The sequence below is a fragment of the Scyliorhinus torazame genome, chromosome 18 (genome assembly GCF_047496885.1).
Source record: "Scyliorhinus torazame isolate Kashiwa2021f chromosome 18, sScyTor2.1, whole genome shotgun sequence".
NCBI classification, from domain to species: Eukaryota; Metazoa; Chordata; class Chondrichthyes; order Carcharhiniformes; family Scyliorhinidae; genus Scyliorhinus; species Scyliorhinus torazame.
The window spans coordinates 119,156,220-119,173,673 of record NC_092724.1 but is presented as its reverse complement, the minus strand read 5'-3'; the positions used below and the strand labels follow the sequence as shown (position 1 = coordinate 119,173,673).

The following is a 17,454-nucleotide window of genomic DNA, read 5'->3' as shown; positions in this document are numbered from 1 at the left end:
GGCGGCCCCCGTCGGTCGCACGTGGCGGGCGGCTTTCAAGATGGCGGCCCCCATGAGTCGCACGTGTCGGGAGGAGTTAAAGATGGCGGCCCCCACAGATAGCACGAGGCGGATGACGCATCGGAAGGGGGCGGTAACGGCAGGCATGCAGCCACGCTGTAAGGTCTGCGGGGTCTGTGAGTTTGTGATTCGGGCCTGCGATTTAGGAGCTTTGAGTCAGGCCAAGCAGACTTTGGCAAAATGTCCTTTCTTGCCGCAGTCACTGCAGGTCGCGTTCCGTGCCGGGCAACGCTGCCTGAGGTGCTGGTTCTGGCCGCAGAAATAGCAGGGCGGCGCCCCGGGTTGGGCGGGCAGTCGCGCGGCATAGGCCTGGGACACCCTTGGGTCGGGTGACCATGAGAGAATCGTGTGGTCGGAGGTGAAAGCGTTCAGGCTCTGGAAAGCTACTTCTAAGGAGGTGGATAGTTTTACCGTCTCTTCTAGGTCGGGGGCGCCCTTTTCGAGCAGACGCTGTCTGAAATAGTTGGACCGGACTCCAGCCACATAGGTGTCCGGATGGTGAGTTCCATATGTTGCGAGGCCGTGACGTCCTTGTAATTGCAGTTTCGAGCGAGTATCCTCAGGTCGCGTAGGTATTCCTCCTGCGATTCCCTGGGGCGTTGACGGTGAGTGGTGAGGAGATGCCGCACGAACACTTCGTTCACTGGCCTCACGTAATGTCTTTTCAGGATCGCGACTGCGTCTGCGTATGTGGTCGCTTCCTCGATTAATACGGAGATTCTGTGGCTCACCTGGGCGTGGAGGAGACTCAGCTTCTGTGCATCGGTGATGGCGGGCGAGGAGGAGGCGGCAAGGTAGGCCTCAAAGCAGCGGAGCCAGTGCGAAAAGATTCCTTTGGCTTCAGCTGCCTGTGTGTCGAGTTCCAGTCGATCAGGTTTGAGGGCAGCTTCTATAGCGATAGCTATAAAAATATTTTTTTTTAAACTGGAACTGTTGCTCAGGAGCAAAGTTCAGCCTTTGTTGTTCTTATCACCCCACTGAGAATAATCATATACCTGCATTCGTATGAACATAAATTCTTAACTAATAGGAGCAGGATGGAGTATGCCATCCTATCGCTGGGGCAAAATCCTGGAACTGCTCCTCATGCCTAACAGCACAGTGGGTGTACCTACACATCGAGGACTGCAGCGGTTCAAGAAAACAACTCACCACCACCTTCTGAAGGGCAACTAGGGATGGGCAATAAATGCTGGCCTAACCAGCTATGCCCACATCCCGTAAATGAATTAAGAAAAGGAGTTCCTGCTGCTCTTGACATACCGGGCATCTTTTCACTACTCGCTTGACGTCACCATTGACCCCTGGCCACTCGACATAGCCCCTCGCCAACATCTTCATCTTTGAAGCCCCTGGGTGACCACTTTGCAGTGGCCTGGCTGCGGGATGACCACACAAGCTCCCCAATGGAGGCTACCATCTTCTACTCTCAGCTCCTGCTGTTTCGTAACATAGGGCTGCCGGGGGAGTTCCCTGTAATCCGCCATGCAGTATGATGCGGCAAAGCTTCGTCAATGTGGGATCTCTCTGCGTCCACATGCGGCTGTTACCGGCAGAATATCCATGCAATTTAAAGTTGCCACTACTTGGTCCACCACTGGTGGAGAGGCAGGACTCAGAGGCAGCAGGAGATGGCTGAGGGTATCGGCATGTGCTATTTGGACCTCTGGACGATGTTCAAAGGTATATTCGTATGCGTCCAGTAATAGAGCCCAGCACTGAATTGGGGCCAATGCGATGGGGGGAATCCCCTTCCTTAAAAAGACCCAGCAGTGGTCTGTGAGAATGAAAAAATGCCACCCATAGACATTTGTTGGAATTTTTTTACTGCATATATCACAGCCAAGTCTTCTTTTTCAATCTGGGTGTAGTGGCGTTCACATTTGCCAGGGTCCTGGAAGCGTATACGATGGTGCATTCTGTGCCATCGTCCCATTGATCGGATAGCACCGCCCCGGTGCCATATGGAGAGGCATCACACATGCAAACGAGCTGCTGGAATGGATTATAGTGGGCCAGCAGCTGGGAGGATAACAGCTGTCTGTTCACCACCTGCGAATGCCTCTTGTGGCGTTCCCAAGCCCACCGTTGGTTATTTTTTAACACAACTTGAAGAGGTGCCAGCAAGGAGGCCAAATTTGGGAATAAACTTCCCCTAATAATTTACAAGTCCCAGAAACAATCTCAATTCCGTGGCATTTTGTTGAGTCGGAGCTCCTTTTATGGCGGACCTTTTGCATCACAGGGTGCAAGCCATCTTTGCCCACCCGGTAACCCAAGTACGTTACAGCCTTTGCTTGAAAGACGCATTTGCCTCTCTGCAGGTGGATGCCCACTTGGGAAAATTATCTGAGGACCTCTTCCAGATTGTCAAAGCTCTCGACAGACTCAATCTGTAACGTTGTTCTTCACCCCCGACGGACTCTTTTTTAAACAGGGGGTGAATGTGGTAAACACCATTCGTAACACACTACGTGTATTACGGTACTGCCACTGTATTACAGGTACCACAGTAAATCCCAGCCAGCTGGCTCCTCCCAGCAGGCGCCGTATAAAACACCCATTCTGGTTCCAGCTGCAGGAGGCTCAACATCTTGTGCAATAACGCCTCAATAGTTTCACCATTCTCGTCTCGTGGTCATTGATGGTCCATCATGCCCTAGGTAGGCGTCTGAGTATAGGGACAGGCAGATACAACGGGACAGATGGATCACACTGGGAGCATAACAGGCGGATCACTCTGGAACTTGGACAGGATCACACTGAGGTAGATGGATCATGCTGAAACAGGGACAAGTGGATCACACTGGGACCAGAGCAGTGTGACACTGGGACCGGGAAAGCATCACTTTGGGATAGGGCAGTATCAGATCACTCTATCAGGTGGAGGGGGAGTCTGTCAAGGGGAAGGGACTCTGTTGGGGGAGTGAGAATCTCTGTCAGGGTAGGAGGGGGTCTTTGTAGGAGGGGAGGGGGACTTGGTCGGGGAGGAAGGGTCTCTCAGTGGGAGGGGGATTCTCTGGCAGGCGGGAGGGGAATCTGTCAGGCGGGAGGGGGGTCTCTGTAGGTGGGATGGGGTATCCCTGCCAGTGAGGAGTGGGGAGTCTTTTTCAGGGGGAAGGGGGTCTCTAGGAGGGGAGGGGGGTCTGTCAGGGGAGAGGGGGAGTATCTGTCAGGGGGAAGGGGTGTCCCTGTCAAGGGGGAGTCTCTGCTGGGTGCGAGGGGGTCTCTAGGTGGGGAGGGGAGTCTGTGGGGAATCCGTCAGGGGAGGAGGAGTCTGACAGGGGGGAGTCTGTCAGGAGAGGGGGAGTCTGTCAGGGGTAGGGTTGACCCTGTCTAGGGGGAGTCTCTGTCGGGTGGGAGGGGGAGTCTTTGTCGGGGGGGAAGGAGTCTCTTTCAGAGGGGAGGGGGTCTCTAGGGAGTCTGTCAGGGGAGGGGGAGTCTGTCAGGGGAGGGGCAGTCTAAGGGGAGGGGGAGTCTGTCAGGGCAGAGGGAGTCTCTGTCAGGGGAAGGTGCGAGTGTGTCAGCGGAAGTCTGTCGGAGAAAGAGGAGTTGTTTGGAGGGAGGGAGAGTCTCTGTCGGGTGGAGGAGAGGTCTTGGTGAGAAAGGGGAGGGGGAAGTCTCGGGGAGGTGGAGTCTCTGTCGGGGGGGGGGGGGAGTCTGTCAAAAGGGAGGAGGGGTCTCTTGAGGGGAGGGGGGAGTGTCGGAGAGAGGGTGATCTGCCAAGGGGGAGGGGGAGTCTGTCAGGGGGCGTGTCTGTCGGGGTGGAGGAGCTGGGTCAGGGGGGTACTGCAAGGGGGGAGGGGGAGTCTGTTAGGGGGAGTGTCTGTCGGTTGGGGGGACTGGGTCAGGGGGGAGGTCCAGCAAGGGGGGGGGGGGGAGTCTGTTGGAGTGATAGTCTCCGTGCCTTTGGAAGTGGCAGTCTTTAGGACCCTGCAGCAGTGAGTGATGGGGCAATGCCAGCTGCTGTGTGAATTGTCTCGGTCTCTGGACAGTGCCGTGCTCTGTGTGTGAGGCCGGCCTCGACTGATGATGGTGTCGTCCAGGACAGTCACAATCGTAACTCTCTCTGTGGCTTTGGGTTTATTCTTTGTCTTCATGGGGACCATCAAACTGACGCCCAGGCTGAGCAGAGAAGCCTACAGCGAGATGGTAAGCAGCAGTGGGTGGGCAGGTGTCTCACAGACACACACAGCAGCAGCCGTAATGAACACTGAGCAGCAGCATCTGAATTAGACACAGGGCCTGGATCAAGCAGATTCCAGAACCACTTCACCATGGAGTACAGCAAAACAGAAGGCAGGCAGGAGATTAGAAACGTGAGCTGTCACTCACCAGTACCTCACAATAAGTCTGGTCATTTTACAAAAGGAACTATTCATTTCCGATAGGCAGGGAACACACATTGAACACTCACTAAAATACACGCACACACACCAACAACAACATCTTGTATTTATACTGCCTCGTAAATATAATAAAAGCTCCCAATTGGTTCTTAACAGGAAAATTTTAAAGAATAATTTGATACTGAGGCACATATTGGGTCAGATGAGAAAAAGCTTGATCCAAGAATGAGGTTTTAATGAGCTAAAGAAGAGAAGCAAGGTAGTGGGAATCAGGGAGGGAATTCTGGCGTTTAGGGCCCAGGCAGCTGAAGGGAACGATTAAGATCAGCACTGCATAAGAAGCCGGAATAAGAGGAGCACTGATATCTCGGAGGGTTGTGAGGCTGGGGAAGATTGCGGAGATAGGCAGGGGTGAGACCATGGAGAGATTTGAACACAAGCAACAGAATTTCAAAATTGAAGCATCTCTGAACCTGGAGACAATATAGGGCAGCGAGCACAGGGGGGATGGGGCTTGCTGCGATTTTGGACACAGAGTTATGGATGAGCTCCAGCTTATGGAGTGTTGAATTTGGAAGAACAGCCAGGAGTGTGTTGGAATAGTCGGGTCCAGAGGCAACAAAGACTTGAATGAGGGTTTCAGCAGATGAGCTGAAAAGTGGAAATAGGCCTTATTAGTGCAAATATGTGATTGCAAGCTCATCTCAGAGTCAAAATAACATTCAGTCACAAACTGCCTGGTCTGGCCTCAGACAGTTGCCAGGGAGGGGGATGGTATCACTGGCTAGAGAATAAAGACTAATATCAGCCTGCCCACCCAGTACTGGATGTCGGACAAGAAGTCTGATGGATTAGCAACAGGGAAGGAGTCGAAAGAGATGGTGGTGAGATAGAGCTGGGTGTGATCAGCGTACAACGTGGAAACTAATGACATGGTTCCGGATGATGTCACCAAGAGGCAGCATGCAGATAGTAGGAGCAAAAGGATAGATCCTTGGGGGACACCACATGTAATATTCCAGGTGGGATAGGTAAGAATGGGTAAGAATGGAACCAGACGAGAGCAGTCACACCCAGAGGGATGTCAGTGCAGAGGCACTGGACGGGGTGGTGTGTCAATCATGTCAAAGGCAGCAGATTGGCCAAGAAGAACACGGAGGGAAAGTTTACCATTGTGACAGGCACAGAGGACGTAATCTTGACTTTGATAAGAGCTGTTTTATTACTGTGGCAGGGGAGAAACCTGATTGTAGGGATTCAAACATGGAGTACTGAGAAAGATGGGAACAGATTTACGAGGAGACTACTTATTTAAGGAGATTGGAAAGGAAAGGGAGGCTAGAGATGGTAGTTTGCAAGGAAGGACTAGTCAAGGGCGAGTTATTTATGGAGAGGGATGATGAGGAATGATTTGAAGGAGAACTGGCTAAACCTTTGGAAAGAAAACATGACTAACAATCAACAATATCATTAACAAGATTTACTCCCCTCTTTCACATGATGTGGGTCTCGCTGGATAGGCAATCTTTTTTTGCCCATCCCTAACTGTCCTTGAGAAAGTGGTGATGAGCTGCCTTCTGACCCTCTCATGAATTATTTTATGACTAAGATTGAGGCAACCCAATCAGTTGCCTCTGCCACACTTTCCAAAGGTTTTTATTTCGAACAGAAAACAATTGTACGACTGTGGGGAGAGAGTGCGATTGGATCACCTTACAAAGAGCCAGTACAGGCACAATGGGCTGAATGGCCTCCTTCTGGGCTGTAACATTCTCCAAAACCTCCCACAAAACTGCACTGAGATTTTTATGAGCAATCTAATGCCGTTTTTTAAAAATTACTTTAATTGCAGAAAAGAGCATATAAGGAATATGCCAAGGCGCTCCCGGTGTTAAAGAAAATGGGCATCACGTCAGTCCTGCTGCGGAAGCTGATTGGTACGTTAGAGCTGGTTTGCGGTATCGTGATGACACTGGTGCCCGGCAGGCCCAAGGATGTGGCCAACTTCACACTGCTCCTGGTCATGCTGGCTGTGCTCTTCTTCCACCAGCTGGTGGGTGACCCACTCAAACGCTATGCACACGCGCTGGTCTTCGGGATACTGCTCACCTGCCGGCTGTTGATCATAAGGCAGGGGGATGACAAGGAGATGGCTCTGAGAGTCACGGCGAGGGAAGGGCAGGCCGGGGGAGACACGCAGACTGAGACAGAACAGGAGCAAGGAAAACTTAAAACCTCCTAAACCCAGCTCACACAGGCAGGAATGGAGCTCGGGGCACCAATCACCACACACAGTCTAAAAGGATTTTTGTACCACACATTGCCATTCAGCTGGAAATCGCTGGAAATTAATAACTAACAATCCGTGAAGATCTGGTGGCAGGGAATTTCAGAGAGCTGACAGGATGCTCCATCAAGACTGACAACAATTTCTCACAATGCCATTCAATATTTATCAGTGCCGTCATCTCCCCATGTGTACCACTCTGTGTTTTGCACTAATGATAGACATATCAAACAAAGAGGATCATCCAACACTCAGAAAGAGACACCAAATTCATCTCACAGAGGGAGGGAGGGAGGGTTGGAGGGAAGACACGAGGTTTGGAGGGAAGGAGCGGGGGATGGAGGGAAGGAATGAGGGACGGAGGGAGGGAAGGACATCCTCACTGACTAAAGAAAGAACCACCATCAGTGGCTCACTGCTTGAACCACCTCTTTGAACAGGGCTCCCAAATGTGAGATGCCCTCTGGAAGTCTCATTTGACAGTGAAATGGGACCAAACTTATCCCACAGCCGGACTTTTCCACCTTTTCCTTCTTTTAGACCAAGAAGGTTCAGGGCGGCAATCATTGCTGCTAACGAAATCACCAAAACTGTGTGAGACATGAACTGAGATTGAGACCAACAGATTAGTGAGTGGCAGCAGAGCAGTGGTAATGCGCAGCCTAGTGTATAGAGTTAGAGGGATGGCGTCTGCATACAGTCATCCCAACGGCATTGAGACACTGAAGACTGGCTTGGAGCCTTGGGGTGTAAATCCTGGAGAGGAGATAACTTCATGGAAGATGTTAGAATTCCTGTTACATTCTCCCCTTCCAGCATTATATCCCTCTCCCCTTAACCTCCCCCATCAAATCTCCCCCTTCCCATTACGTCTCTCTCCCCATCACCTCTTCCCCATCCCACTATATCTCCCCCTCCCCCTGTCAACATTTTCCCTCCCCATCACCTCTCCCATCCCCACCATCTGTCCCCCATCCCATCGCATCTCCCCATCCCCATCAACCCTGCCCCATCACCTCTCCCCATCATCTCCCCGTCAACTCTCCCCCTCCCCATCATTTCTTACCCTCCCCCTGTCAACTCTTCCCCCCCATCACCTCTCCTCCCCGTCACCCGCTCCCCATCACTTCTCCCCCTCCCCGTCTCATCTCCCCCGCCCATCACCTCTCCCCTCCTCATCATATCTCCCCCTCCCCTTCAGCTCTCCCTCTCGCCATCACCTCTTCCCCTTCCCCCATCACCTCTCTCCTTCCCCGTCACCTCTCTTCCCCCCCATCAATTCTCACCTTCCCATCACATTCCCCCTCCCATCACATCTCCCCCTCCCCATCACCTCTCCCCCACCCCATCAACTCTCCCCCTGTCACATCTCCCCCTCCCCATCACCTCTCCCCCTCCCCATCAACTCTCCCCCCCTCACATCTCCCCCTCCCCATTACCTCTTCCCTCCCCCGTCAACTCCCCCCTCCCCATCACCTCTCCCCTCATCAACTCTCCCCCTTCACACATCACCTCACCCCCCCCATCACCTCACTACCTCCCCATCATCTTTCGTCCTTCCCATTACCTCTCCCCACCAACTCTCCCCCTCCCCACATTATCTCACCCTCTCCCCATCACCTCTCCCCTCCTCATCACCTCTCCCCCTCCCCACATTATCTCACCCTCTCCCCATCACCTCTCCCCTCCTCATCACCTCTCCCCCTCCCCACATTATCTCACCCTCTCCCCATCACCTTTCGCCCTCCCCGTCCCCACTCCCCCTCCCCATTACATCTCCCCCTCCCCTGTCACCTCTCCCCCGTCATCTCTCCCTTCCTCTGGCACCTCTTCGTCCCTCCCCATCACCTCTCCCCCTTCCCATTTCCACTCTGCCAGTCACCTCTCACCCTCCCCTGTCAACTTACCCTCTGCCTCTTCCCCGCAGTCACGTGTCCCCTGTCACCTCTCCACCTTCCGCATCACCTTCCCCTCTTGCCCCATCACCTCTCTCCTGGCTCTCACTGGGGTTAAGGTAATTATATAATAACTTTTCAAAACTTTAAATATATAATTTTTATTATATGTACACACAGGCTTTTTAAAACATTTATTCTTGGTAAGTGGACATTGCTGGCTGGGCCAACATTTATTGCCGATCCTAATTGCCCTTGAGAAAGTAGTGGTGAGCTACCTTCTTGAACCGCTGCAGTCCATGTAATGTAGGTACACTCACAGTGCTGTCAGGGAGGGAGTTCCAGGAATTTCACCCAGCAACAGTGAAGGAACAGCGATGTATTTCCAAGTCAGGACAGTGAGTGGCTTGGAAGGAATCTTCCAGGTGGAGGTGTTCCCATGTGTCTGCTAACTTTCTCCTTCTGAATAGTAGTGTTCTTGGATTTGCAGGTTGCTGTTCAGGAACCTTGGTGAGTTTCTGAAGTGCATCTTGTGGACTGTACACACCATATGTGTACCGCTGCTACTGTGCATCAGTGGTGGAGGGAGTAAATGCTTGCGAATGATATGCCAACTAAGTGGGCTGAGGGGCGTCATGTGGCGCAGTGGTTAGCACTGGGACTACGGCGCTGTGGACCCGGGTTCGAATCCCGGCCCTGGGTCACTGCCCGTGTGGAGCTTGCACATTCTTTCCATGTCTGCGTGGGTTTCACCCCCACAACCCAAAGATGTGCAGGATAGGTGGATTGGCCATGCTAAATTGCCCCTTAATTGGCAAAAAAATAATTGGGTACTCTAAATTTATTTTAAAAATCTAAGTGGGCTGTTTGTCCTGAATTGTGTCGAGCTTCTTGAGTGTTGTTGGAGCTGCACTGATCCAGGCAAGTGGGGAGCATTCCATCACGGTCCTGACTTGTGCTTTATAAATGGCTTTGACGAGTCAGGAGGTGAGTTACTGCCCACATGATTCCTAGTCTCGGGCCTGCTCGTGTAGGCACAGTATTTATAAGCTGGTCCAATTCAGTTTCTGGTCAATGTAGTCATCAGCAAATATCCCCACTTATGATGGAAGGAAGGTCATTGATGAAGAAGCTGAAGATGGTTGGGCCTAGGACACTACCCTGAGGAACTCCTGTAGTGATGTCCTGGAACTGAGATGGTTGCCCTTCAACAACCACGATAATTGGCTGTGTTGGATTTGTTCTGCTCTTTGTGTACAGGACTTACCTGGGCAAATTTCCACATTGTTGGGTAGATGCCAGTGTTGTAACTGTACTGGAACAGCTTGGCTAGTGGCACAGCAAGTCCTGGAGCACAAGTCTTCAGTATTATTGCCGGAATATTGTCAGGACGCATAACCTTTTCAATATCCAGTGCTTTCAGCCGTTTCTTGACATCATGTGATGTGAATTGAATTGGCTGAAGACTGGTATCTGTGATGCTGGGGACCGCAGGAGGAGGCCAAGATTGTAGCAAATGCTTCAGCCTTATCTTTTGCACTGATGTGTTGGGCTCTTCCATCATTGATGACGGGATTATTTGTCGAGGCTCCTCCTCCAGTGAGTTGTTTAATTATCCACTATCATTCACAGCTGGATGAGGCAGAACTGCAGATCTTAGATCTGATTCGTTGGTTGTGGGATTGCTAAGCACTATCTATTACTTGCTGCTTATGCTTTTTGGCTCACAAATAGTCCTGTGTTGTAGCTTCACCAGGTTGACACCTAGTGCTGCTCCTGGCATGCCCGCCTGCACTCTTTATTGAACCAGGGTTGATCCCCGGCTTGCTGATAATGGTAGAGTGGGGGATATGTCGGGCCAAGAGGTTACAGATTGTGGCTGAGTACAATTCTGCTGATGATGATGGCCCACAGCCTCATGGATGTCCAGTCTTGAGTTGATAGATCTGTTCGAATTCTATCCCATTTAGCACGGTGGTAGTTCACACAACACGATGGAGGATAACCTCAATGAAGACGGGATTTTGTCTCCACGAGGACTGTGCGGCAGGCAGGTTGGTGAGGATGAGGTCAAGTATGTTTTCCCCCGGGCAGCACGGTGGCGCAGTGGGTTAGCCCTGATGCCTCACAGCGCCGAGGTCCCAGGTTCGATCCCGGCTCTGGGTCACTGTCCGTGTGGAGTTTGCACATTCTCCCCGTGTTTGCGTGGGTTTCACCCCCACAACCCAAAGATGTGCAAAGTAGATGGATTGGCCACGTTAAATGGCCCCTTAATTGGAAAAAGAAAATGAATTGGGTACTCTTAAAAAAAATGTTTAAGTATGTTTTCCCCTCCTCCCCATGTCTGCGTGTCTCACCCCCACAACCCAAAAGATATGCAGCGTAGGTGGATTGGTCAGGCTAAATTGCCCCTTAATTGGAAAAAGATAATTCGGTACTCTACTTTTTTTTTTAAAGTATGTTTTCCCCTCTTGTTGGTTCCCTCATCACCTACCACAGACCCAGTCCAGTATCTATGTCCTTTAGGATTCAGCCAGCTCTGTCAATGGTGGTGCTACTGAGCCACTCTTGGTGATAGACATTTTTCTTTTAAAAAAAAAAAAATTTAGCGTACCCAATTCATTTTTTCCAATTAAGGGGCAATTTAGCGTGGCCAATCCACCTAGCCTGCACATTTTTGGGTTGTGGGGGTGAAACCCACGCAAACACAGGGAGAATGTGCAAACTCCACACGGACAGTGACCCAGAGCCGGGATCGAACCTGGGACCTCAGTGCCGTGAGGCCACAGTGCTGACCCACTGCGCCACCATGCTGCCCCTTGGTGATAGACATTGAAGTCCCCCACCCAGAGTACATTCTGCACCCTTGCTACCCTCAGTTCTTCCTCCAAGTTGTGTTCAACGTGGGGCAGTACTGATTCATCAGCTGAGGGGGACAGTACTGGTAATCAGAAACTTTTCTTGCCCATGTTTGACTTGATGTCATTAGTCTTTGTGAAATACAGAGTCGATGTTGAGGACTCCCAGGGCGACTCTATCCTGACTGTATACCACTGTGCCGACAACTTTGTTGGGCCTGTCCTGGCGCTGGGTCATACCCAGGAATGATTATTGTGGTGTCTGGGACATTGTTTGTCAGGGATGATTTCATGGGTGTGACCAAGTCAGGCTGTTGCCTGACAGACAGCTCTCCCAATTTTGGCATAAGTCCCCAGATATTAATAAGGAGAACTTTGCCTGGTTGACAAGGTTGAGTTCGCCGTTGTCATTTCGGGTGCCTTGGTGGTCCTCTGCAGTCACATGTAGGACAACAGATTTCCTTCCCTAAAGGGCCTTAATGAACCAGGTGGAATTTTATGATAATCAAGAATGGACAATGGTTTAAAGGTCTTTTTAATTTCAGGCTTTTATTGAAATCAAATTTCACCATCTGTCGTGGTGAGATTCGAACCAGGGTCCCCAGAGCATTATCCTGGGTCTCTGGATTACAAATCCAGCGACAATACCACTCTCCCACCAAGACCCTCCCTTGAGGGAGGGAAAAGAGCATTGGGAGGGGGCGACGGGCGTAAGAGTGTCAATGGGTGTGCAGTGGTCAGGGAGAGAAGCGATGGGATAGGGTAGTGGGCAAAAGGACACTCATTGACACACAGAACCATCAGAGGAATTGGTGACCATCAGAACGGGCAGGGGTGGATTGCGGCTGCTTTATGCAACATGAGGATGGGCAGATACCCTTGGTTAGCACTGTTGCTTCACAGCACCAGGGTCCTGGGTTCAATTCCCGCTTGGGTCACTGTCTGTGTGGAGTCTGTACGTTCTCCCCGTGTCTGTCTGGGTTTCTTCCAGGTGCTCTGGTTTCTTTTTTAAAATTTAAATTTAGAGTACCCAATTCATTTTTTCCAATTAAGGGGCAATTCAGGGTGGCGAATCCACTTTTGGGTTGTGGGGGTGAAACCACGCAAACATGAGGAGAATGTGCAAACTCCACACAGACAGTGACACAGAGCCGGCATCGAACCTGGGACCTCGGCGCCGTGAAGCAGTGGTGCTAATCACTGCACCACCGTGCTACCCTCGGGTGCTCCGGTTTCCTCCCACAAGTCCGGAAAGACATGCTTGTTAGGTGAATCGGGCATTCTGAATTCTCCTTCAGTGTACCCGAACAGGCGCCGGAGTGTGGCGACTAGGGGATTTTCACAGTAACTTCATTGCAGTATTAATGTAAGCCTACTTGTGACATTAATAAAGATTATTATTAAAGTGAAGAAAACAGGCCCAGCATAACCAAATGGCTTTTAAACTGTGTGATGGTGTCTGTTATCAATGCTGTTGACTTTGATATTTTCTCTGTATGTCTACTGATCAGTACATGTTATGAAGGCATTTTTGGCATGTTAATTACTCCTCAGTTAGAAATGGCAAATTAATTTTAAAATGTTGATGAATAAACAGTAACACTGTCAAAAGCAATGTTTCTTCTGTTTCTTAAATATCTCTGCTACGCTTCTTAAAATTCAACAAAAAATTTCTCCTCTAAACATACTGACTCCCACTGGGGTCTCGGCCTACCCTCCTGTCTGGTAAAAACTGACTCTCACTGAATGCAGGTCCCCCCCCCCTTTCTTCTGAAGTGTTGACCCCCTGGGGTACAGGACGCCTTCCTCTCTGTAGATGATGACTCTCAATGAGGTACAGATCCATCGATGCTGGAAGTGTTCTTGTCCCTCACCTGTGACCACTCCTGTGTTAGTGTTGACAGGGAGTATTGGCAGTCAGTTGTGTAAGGTATCTTTGTTATGTTTATGTATTAACATAGGATCAGGACTTGGTTTAAATGTCATGTGATTGAAGCTTTTGGTTTCTTTTTACCGATAGAAAGCTTGTAGATTTGTACTGTAGCTGGAACTACTGGAATAGTTAAGTTAATTGCTAGGATGCTTTCAGATTAACTGGCCAGCTTTATTTATACTTGGAGTTTACTAATGGTTTCTCCGCCCCCCTCATTGGGGAAGCTCATACTCCCACAGGATTGTGGGATTGTCATTAGTCCCAGCCAATTGTAAGCAGGCAGGTTATAACATCCCTCCCCCCCAAAGTCCAAGGAATCCACCGACACCGAAGACCCTGGCGAAGGAGGGCGTCGGACTCGTTTTGCCGGAGGCCGGACACCATTTGCACGCGGCGCTGGATCAGGCGGCGTGTAACGAGACGGAGACCAGCGCTTCCGTGATGAACGGCGTTAACGGTTGTACATCCACGGCCCGTGGACCCAAGGATTCCCCATCTGATGCGTCCTGTGTCTCCATCTCGGAGTCAGAATCTGCTGCCTCCGTCATGTCAGCGTCTCTATCTCCATTCGGTTCTGTAACGACCTGCGCAGGCTTTGAGTGAGGCACCAGTGGAAGATTGTGAGGACTACCTTCCCTTGTCTCTGATCTCTGCGGCTGTAGAAATGAGCTCCGGGGGCGGGGAATCTTTGGAGGGGATAGTCTTCTGGACCGAACGTGGTCCAAATGTTTGCGCTGGAGACGACCCTGGGCTTGCACCTGGTAAGACATAGGGCCCGTTTGGCGAAAGATTACGCCAGGAACCCACTGGGCACCACCAGCAAAATTCCGAACGAACACTGGGTCACCGGGCGCAAACTGCCGAATCGGCCGATGCCGAGAAAATCCCTGTCCCTGCCGTTCTTGTGTGCGGCGTACTTTTGCGCCAATGTCCGGGAAAACCATACTAAGGCGGGTGTGAAGTCTCCGGCCCATTAGGAGTTCTGCGGGAGCTACCCCAGTCCCCGCATGGGGGGTGGTCCTGTACGTAAACAAAAAGCGAGCCAGTCTCGTGTCCATTGATCCGGAAGACTGCTTCTTTAGGCCTCTTTTGAATGTCTGCACCGCGCGCTCTGCCAACCCATTTGAAGCTGGGTGATAAGGGGCAGTGCGGATATGGCGGATGCCGTTCATCTTCATGAACCTCGCAAACTCCTCACTCGTGAATGGAGTGCCGTTATCCGTGACCAGCACCTCGGGGAGGCCATGCGTACTAAAAGACAAACGCATCTTCTCAATTGTTGCACAGGACGTTGTCCCCTGCATCTTTTTAAAAAAATATTTTTTATTCAAATTTTTCGGTCAAACAAAGACAGTACAAAATTTTCCCTTTTGCAACTTTAAAACAATATAAATAATGATGATGACCGTTTTTTTTAAAGAATAAATAATATATTAACTAGACGGCAACAAAAATAAAAACTAGCCAATATCCAAAATAATAGTCACAAAAACCAATATAAATAACTCATATACAAACACCTGTACAAAACCCCTGAGGGCCCGGATGCACCCCCCCCCCCCCGGGTTGCTGCTGCTATCTTTCCCACTTCCCTTATCGTTCTGCGAGATAGTCGAGGAACGGTTGCCACCACCTGGTGAACCCTTGAGCCGAACCTCTTAGTGCGTATTTTATCCGCTCCAATTTTATAAACCCTGCCATGTCGTTTATCCAGGCCTCCACGCCTGGGAGTTTAGCTTCTTTCCACATAAGTAATATCCTTCGCCGGGCTACTAGGGACGCAAAGGCTAAAACATCAGCCTCTCTCGCCTCCTGCACTCCCGGCTCGTCCGCAACCCCAAATATCGCCAACCCCCAGCCTGGCTCGACCTGGACCCCCACCACCCTTGAAAGCACATTCGCCACCCCCACCCAGAACCCATGCAGTACCGGGCATGACCAAAACATGTGGGTGTGGTTCGCTGGGCTTCCCGCGCATCTCCAACACCTATCCTCCACTCCAAAAAATCTACTTAACCTTGCTCCAGTCATGTGCGCCCTATGTAGAACCTTGAATTGTATCAGGCGGAGCCTGGCGCATGAGGACGAAGAGTTTACCCTACTTAAGGCATCTGCCCACAGCCCCTCCTCAATCTCTTCCCCTAGTTCCTCTTCCCATTTTCCCTTCAGCTCCTCCACCATCGTCTCCCCCTCGTCTCTCATTTCTCTGTATATATCTGACACCCTACCATCCCCCGCCCATGTCCCCGAAATCACTCTGTCCTGAATCTCTTGTGCCGGGAGCCGCGGAAATTCCCTCACCTGTTGCCTCGCAAAAGCCCTCAGGTGCATATATCGAAATGCATTCCCCGGTGGCAACCCATATTTTTCTGTCAGTGCTCCCAGACTCGCAAACGTCCCGCCTAGGAACAAATCCTTCAATTTCACAATCCTTGCTCTCTGCCAAGCTTTAAATCCCCCATCTATCTTCCCCGGGACGAACCTGTGGTTGTTCCTTTTCGGGGACCTCACCGAGGCACCCGTCACTCCCTTATGTCGTCTCCACTGCCCCAAAATTTTCAGCGTTGCCACCACCACTGGACTTGTGGTGTATTTCTTCGGGGAGAACGGTAAAGGCTACGTCGCTAATGTTTTAGGCTGGTTCCCCTACAGGACGCCATCTCTAGTCTTTTCCACGCCGCTCCCTCCCCTTCCCCCATCCACTTGCATACCATTGATATGTTGGCGGCCCAATAATAGTCACTTAAACTCGGCAGTGCCAGTCCCCCCCTATCCCTACTACACTGCAGGAACCCCCTCTTCACTCTTGGGGTCTTCCAAGCCCACACAAAACTCATAACGCTCTTATCCACTTTCTTGAAAAAGGCCTTTGTAATCATCACAGGGAGGCACTGGAACACAAAAAGAAACCGCGGAAGGACCACCATTTTAACCGCCTGCACCCTACCCGCCAGTGACAGGGGCACCATGTCCCATCTCCTAAAGTCCTCTTCCATCTGCTCCACCAGTCTTACTAAATTAAGCTTATGCAAGGTTCCCCAGTTCCTGGCCATCTGGATCCCTAGGTACCGAAAATCCCTTGTTACTCTCCTCAACGGCAAATCATCTATTCCCCTGCCCTGTTCCCCAGGGTGCATCACAAACAGCTCACTCTTCCCCATATTCAATTTATATCCTGAAAATTCCCCAAACTCCCTGAGTGTCTGCATTATCTCGGGCATCCCCTCCACTGGGTCCGCGACATACAACAACAAATCATCCGCGTATAGTGACACCCGGTGCTCTTCTCCTCCCCTAAGTACTCCCCTCCACTTCCTAGAGCCCCTCAGCGCTATGGCCAGTGGCTCAATGGCTCAATTGCCAACGCAAACAGTAATGGGGACAGAGGACATCCCTGTCTTGTCCCTCTGTATAGACGGAAGTGGTCAGATCTCTGCCTATTTGTAGTCACAGTTGCCACCGGGGCCCCGTATAGAAGCTGAACCCATCCAATAAACCCCTCTCCAAATCCAAATCTCCTCAACACTTCCCACAGGTAATCCCACTCCACTCTATCAAATGTTTTCTCTGCATCCATCGCCACCACTATCTCCGCCACCCCTCCGGCAGGGGGATCATCATCACACCCAGCAGCCTCCGTATGTTAGTGTTCAATTGTCTCCCCTTAACAAACCCCGCTTGATCCTCGTGAACCACCCCCGGGGACACAATCCTCCATCCTCGTCACCATCACCTTGGCCAAAAGCTTGGCATCTACATTCAGGAGGGAAATAGGCCTGTAAGACCCGCACTGCTGCGGGTCTTTGTTCCTTTTCAAGAGCAGCGATATCGTCGGGGGGCAACGTCCCCCTTTCCCTGGCCTCATTAAAGGTTCTCGTCAGAAGCGGGGCCAGCAGGTCCACGTATTTCCTATAAAATTCCACCGGGAACCCATCCGGTCCCGGGGCCTTCCCTGCCTGCATGCTCCCAATCCTTTTTACCACCTCCTCCACCTCAATCTGTGCTCCCAGTCCTGTCCTCTCCTGCTCCTCAACCTTCGGGAATTCCAACTGGTCTAGGAAACGCATCATTC

General features: G+C 51.1%; 1 protein-coding gene across 1 annotated transcript; it reads left to right on the top strand.

Annotated features, from left to right (window-relative positions):
• The first annotated feature begins 4,001 nt into the window (after positions 1-4,001).
• Positions 4,002-7,007, top strand: tmem35 (transmembrane protein 35). Its single transcript, XM_072483233.1, has 2 exons — positions 4,002-4,212; positions 6,262-7,007. Exons 1-2 carry the CDS (start codon positions 4,090-4,092, stop codon positions 6,649-6,651), a joined length of 513 nt encoding a protein of 170 aa, XP_072339334.1. The 5' UTR covers positions 4,002-4,089; the 3' UTR covers positions 6,652-7,007.
• Positions 7,008-17,454: the final 10,447 nt, after the last annotated feature.

Coding starts and splice junctions, on each gene's coding strand:
- tmem35 (XM_072483233.1), top strand. CDS start 4,090: ATGATGGTGTCGTCCAGGACAGTCACAATCGTAACTCTCTCTGTGGCT. Junction 4,213..6,261: donor GAGAAGCCTACAGCGAGATG/GTAAGCAGCAGT, acceptor CTTTAATTGCAG/AAAAGAGCATATAAGGAATA.